This window comes from Chiloscyllium plagiosum, chromosome 11 (genome assembly GCF_004010195.1).
Source record: "Chiloscyllium plagiosum isolate BGI_BamShark_2017 chromosome 11, ASM401019v2, whole genome shotgun sequence".
Taxonomy (NCBI): domain Eukaryota; kingdom Metazoa; phylum Chordata; class Chondrichthyes; order Orectolobiformes; family Hemiscylliidae; genus Chiloscyllium; species Chiloscyllium plagiosum.
In genome coordinates, this window is record NC_057720.1 from 82,567,157 (window position 1) to 82,573,072 (window position 5,916).

Genomic DNA, 5,916 nt, shown 5'->3' on the forward strand with positions numbered 1-5,916 from the left:
TTGATAGGTTCAACGTCCTGTTGTCTGTTCTGTATGTCCAGCAGGTTGGCTATTGTTTCTCTGGCTAGGGTTTTGTCGATAGAGGTGAACAGTGCCGTTACATCGAATGAGACCATGGTTTCTTCCTTGTCTATGTGTATATTTCTGATGATGTCCAAGAATTCCTGTGTTGACTGTATAGAGTGTCGGGATCCGCTGATCAGGTGTTTCAGTTTCTGCTGTAGTTCTTTGGCCAGTTTGTGTGATGGTGTCCCTGGTAGTGATATTATGGGTCTGAGTGGGATGTCTGGTTTGTGCACTTTATAAACGAACTGTCAACCTATAATAAAGGAAGAATGGTGGATGTTGAAGGTCTGAAAGAAGGTCAGCTCTGAAGAAAAGTTGGAATGTTAACTCATGGAGTCACAGAGGTGGACAGCACAGAAACGGATTCTTCAGTCCAATTCCTCCAGATCCTGATCTAGTCCCATTTGCCAGACTTGGCCCATATCCCTCCAAACCCTTCCTATTCATATACCCATCCAGATGCCTTTTGAATGTTGTAATTGTACCAGCCTCCACCACTTCCTCTGGCAGCTCATTCCACACGCGCACCACCCTCTGTGTGAAAAAGTTGTCCCTTTAGGTCCCTTTCCTCTCTCACCCTAAACCTATGCCCTCTAAGTTCTGGACTCCCCCAACCCAGGGAAAAGACCTTGTCCATTCACCCTATCCATGCCCCTCATGACAGAAACTCGGTTTCCCTTTCCACAGATGTTGCCCAGACCTGCTGAGTTTCTCCAGCAATTTCTGTTTCTGTGTCGACCTATAGTGTGTTTGTTATGGGGAGGGACAATAGCTGTATGATTTTGATACCAAATCTTTTTAAGAGTTTATTTCATGGCTTATGTGATGAAGGGATGGCGCATTTATCTTTAGACGAAATTTAGCTGAAAAGTTTTGAAGTCTTTCCTCTCTGAGATTTAGGTGTTGCTGGCAACTTGTCCCCATCCCTAATTGGCCTTCAACTTACAGCTTTGCAGAGAAGATTTACGAGGATGTTGCCTGATATGGAAGGTGCTAGCTATGAAGAGAGGTTGAGTAGGTTAGGATTGTTTTCATTAGAAAAATGAGGGGGGACCTGATTGAGGGGGGACCTGATTGAGGTTTACAAAATCATGAAGGATATAGACAGGGTGGATAGAGATAAGCTTTTCCCAGGGGTGAAGGATTCAATAACCAGAGGTCATGTGTTCAAGGTGAGAGGTGAAAAGTTTAAGGGGGATATACATGGCAAGTACTTTACACAGAGGATGGTGGGCGTCTGGAATGTGTTGCCAGCAGAGCTAGTGGAGGCAGACACGGTAGATTCATTTAAGGTGCATCTGGACAGAAGCACGAGTAGGTGGGGAGCAGAGGGATACAGATGTTTCGGAATTAGGCGATAGGTTTAGACAGCGGATTTGGATCGGCTCAGGCTTGGAGGGCCGAAGGGCCTGTTCCTGGGCTGTAAATTTTCTTTGCTCCACTCTTTGCTCAACCATTTCAGAGCTTATTTAAGGGTCAGCAGATTGCTGTGGGTCTGGACTCGCCTGTAGGTCAGACCACGTAAGGACAGCAGATTTCCTTCCCAGACTGGGGCTTTCTCCGTTGTTTAATGGTCCCCATCGCTGAGACCAGCTTTACTAATTGCATCGAATTTCCACCAGCCGCCAAGGTGGGGTTTAAATCCGCAATGTGAACCGAGGTTTACTGGTCTAGAGATATCACCACTGTCACCATCTGCTGGACAGGGGAGGACTGACTTGGAACTGCAACCTCCCCAGGATGGGGACAGAGAGAGGAGGTGGTTCAGGAAGGGTATTCTAGAATTCTGGGCCGAGGTGGGTGCACACATAGAACGGGACCACGAAACGTCCAGCCTGACAGATTCAGCCTGTGTTGCCCTTTCCTGCGTGTCCCTCCACTGACTCACACACCTACTTCCAAACCCTCGATATCCCTCTCAAACTATGTGACTTTGCACTTTTCCTCGTCTGTATGTGGTCAGCGTGTTGCTGAACATGTTCGGCTAGGTTGGTAATATTTTGAGAGGTATCTGGAATGAACGTACAGCACTCCTGACCCACAACAGCACATGTTCCCCCTTGCGAGGCCATCCATAGCCACTGCCACCAGATTGCCCGCTCTCTGCCCAGCTGCCCTCCAGAGGTTTCTCACTGTCCCGTCCGCTCTGCTTTCTGGAGCTATTTGCCTGCCTCTGGAGTGGCAGTGGTTTGTGCCATCCTGTGCCCTGGAGCTGAGTCATTGATTTTGAACGCTGTTTCTCGGTTTGCCCTTCCTCAGGCTGCGGGACGGTGCAGAGTGACAGCGACTGGGACTCCGGCATTTCTCTGCAGGAATCTGACCCTGGCCTGAGGTAAGGAGCCTATCCACGTAACGTACGGGGACTGGGGGGCAGGAATAGAAGCCGAAATATGCTGAACTGGATTTTAATTAGCAGGGATGTGTCGGAGCAAACTCAAAACGTTAGACAAAGATTCAGAAACAACCTTGAACTGAAAAATGTTCAGCCTTTATTATAGGAAGCACCACATACATTTATTGATTGGCTAAAAAACATATGTTACGACACAGGGTAAACTCTCCTGCTTAATTTAAAACCAGCAACACAGAAAACATTTATCCTGTGCAGACATCTGTAAAACTTCAAGTGGCCAAGGACTATTTAAAGTAAAATTAGCAACTTTATTTCTTAAAGTGTAACAGAGAATAATTAACTAACCATTATTTTCAATTTCTTTCTCTAACCTATCTTCTACCTTCCCTTCTATAATACTGGTCCAATAAAACTCCCTATTAAGATTTACAAAACAATATTTCTGATCTCAAAACCAGGCAGCTGTAGATTCTTGTCTTGGGATCTTCCAGTGTCTTCTTTTCTCCTTGTTAGGAATTTCTGTGTCGCAGGGTACTGATCAAAAAGGTACTTTTAAGAGAGATGTTTTTTCAAGCAGGAGAAAGTGAGGGCTGCAGATGCTGGAGATCAGAGCTGAAAAATGTGTTGCTGGAAAAGCGCAGCAGGTCAGGCAGCATCCAAGGAACTGGAGAATCGACGTTTCGGGCATAAGTCCTTCTTCAGGAAACGTCGATTCTCCTGCTCCTTGGATGCTGCCTGACCTGCTGTGCTTTTCCAGCAACACATTTTCAGCTCTGTTTTTCCAAGCAGTCTGGTACATGTTAGGCTTGGCAGCTCTCTTCTCAACTGTTCAACTTTCTGCCGGTCTTATACCCCAGAGCATCGGATTGTGTCATTGCCTTTTAAGATTGTCAATATACTCAATTCAAACTTGACTGGAAATTGTATTTTTATCGGGGTATAATTTAAACTGATTGGCGGAATTCAAATTTTTTTTTTTGTTTCCAGGCAATGAACTACTCGCGTTGTTCAACCCAGTGTTACATACATTGTTGAGTTATTGAGAACACTTGGTGCTGTGTCTGGTAGTTCTGCTGCTTTTAACTCTCTTAAAGGTACACCCACATCTTGCAGGGATCTGTGGGAGCAAACTCAAAACTTTAGATAAAGATTCCAAAGCAATCTTGAACTGAAAAATACTCAGCCTTTATTAAAAGAAGCACCACATGCAGTATTTTGTTTTTGGCTGAAGAGGGTAAGAGAAGGAGAAACCAAAGGATCCCAGCACTCTCCAAACTTTTCGCGCATTTCCAAAGAAACCAGTAACATTATATACTTGAGAATATGCTGAGAAATTACAGATTGTCATGAAATGTACATCATCTGTAGTACTGAGCCTTGGCCTTATTGGTTTTGAAAACATTAATTATTTGCATCATTCCATAACTCTATTTCTGTTGTACGGATGTTTTGTTAAAGGTAAAATCTGCAGTTTAAAACATACAAGGAGCCGTTAAGAAGATTACTGAAGTCTTATCAAGCTTGTAGAATTTGTTCGCATTCAGCCTGGTTCTGGATGCCGTTTCTGATCCTTTGCCACAGTCCTGTTTAACTTGCTGACCTACAATTCGAGAGTTGGCCAATTTTTCCCACCACGCAATGTTAAATTGTCCCCGCAATACCACACTTGCCCCTTTCGTCATATCATAGCAATCGGTTATGTAGGCACATTGAAAATCCAGTTGAAAATGCATTGGCACAAGCAGACAAGTAACCCCATTCCTACTAGCAATAGTACTATGAGCAAAAAGGCTTGAGAGGTCCAATCAAACATTCCCTGACCCAACCAACTGTAATCATGGAGTTCATTGTGGACATCTTGTATGTGGTCAGCATGTTGCTTATTATGTTCAGCTCGATTGGTAATATTTTCAGAGGTATCTGGAAAGTAAGTACAGCACTCCTGCCCCACAGCAGCACATGATTCCCCTTGCGAGGCTAGCAGTTAATCCAAAGTCAGTCGATTCTGCAGTGCCACTGTCTGGACAGCCACTAGCTCAGCTGAGACCTCAGTCAGTGCTTGTCCAGTTGCCTTGGCTTCTAAAGCTGTCTCATTGGCCAGGTGTTCCAGTGCTGGGGCTGTGTGGACCAATTTGATAGATACTCAGCCCATTCTGCATAACAGAAAGGACACACGAGGAACTGGTCTAGCCCAGTAATGGTTTTCGCAGTTCGTGGATGGTAGTGCTTAAGGGAGGTCAGGTGATGTACGTAGGGTACAACATAACCCAGATAGCAGGACCCTGCCCAGTTGGCAGGAACCAATAGATACGCTTTGTTGCCGCATATAAAGTACGTGCCATTATAAGCAGTAACATCATCAGCCAATGTCATCCAAGGCTGCATGGTGGAATAGGCCCATGGACTTTCAGACGTAATATTCCATATCCTGGACCAATCACAGTTAAACACCTCATTTCTCGAAATATTGACTGTTGGGCCTTGCCAGTCAAATATGAGATTACATTTGCTTTGCCCCATTCGCATTTTTTGTTCTAATTTTCTAAATCACAGGGACCCTGTAGTGTTATTCGAATGGACTGTAAGGGAAGGAGGAACTGAGCTGTGATTATATGTGGGCTGATAACACGTTGAAAATGTAGTCATTTCATAACCTGCTGATTCCCATATTCTCACTTCCCCATTAAGCCCCTGTGTGATTCCGTTGTAACATCCACTCAACTGTTTCTGCTGTAGAGAAAGGGAGGGGTTGGAAAGGTATTCCTTCCTTTGAATGGATGGGGATATGGGTACAAACCCAACACTTACTTCGATTCATTTTCTCAGCAGACAGATGTGACACCTGTAAATAGGTGTTTGCATGCAGTTCCCGAGTAGGCTGGTTGGTTAATGTGAAACGTTCACCCACGTCAAAGGATTCGAAAAGTCCAAAGGGTGCCAAAACAATGGTCATGCTGGGTCACCAACTGGTTGAGGAGTAATCTTCTCACAATCAGATAGACAGACCCAACTGGAATCTCCTTCAACTTTGACCAAGGTTGGTGCTGCTAGGGGCCACTCCAGCAGTGTCCGAATGTATTTCTTTCCCAACACGTGATCCCTTGTGGATGTTGGGAGGCGATCACGTGTTCCTCAGCTGGGCAATGCGATTGCCTGACCCGTGAGTGGAGACGCTTCAGAGGAAGAGTTAACTGCTTCGAGTAGTTCTGCGTTTGCTCACCCACAACACGGAGATCCGCGCCCTTCAGGGGTTCAGTACGGGCGTATCACTGAGTCCTCATTGGCCGAACATAAACTATCTCTGCAGCTGATAGTCCAGTCCACGAATGCGGAGCCACTCACGTGTGAAATAATGCTAAGGTCAACACTTCTAGCCAATTTAACCCCGTTTCTTTGACCAATTTGGCTAATTTTTCTTTTAAGGTGCTGTTGGGCTGTACCACAATCCCCGCTGCGTGCGGGCGATACACATAGTGCAGTTGCTGTTTAATTAAAAG

The 5,916-nt window shown here is 45.3% G+C and overlaps 1 protein-coding gene across 2 annotated transcripts in view; it reads left to right on the plus strand.

Annotated features, from left to right (window-relative positions):
* The window catches only part of LOC122554802, a 24,899-nt gene extending 19,598 nt beyond the window's left edge, over positions 1–5,301 (plus strand). For both annotated transcript variants that reach the window (XM_043700181.1, XM_043700180.1), the window contains 2 exons: positions 2,326–2,398; positions 5,246–5,301. In XM_043700181.1, the coding sequence (XP_043556116.1) occupies positions 2,326–2,398; positions 5,246–5,258 (86 nt within the window). In that variant the 3' untranslated portion in view covers positions 5,259–5,301. The remainder of the gene's footprint in view (positions 1–2,325; positions 2,399–5,245) is intronic.
* Positions 5,302–5,916: the final 615 nt, after the last annotated feature.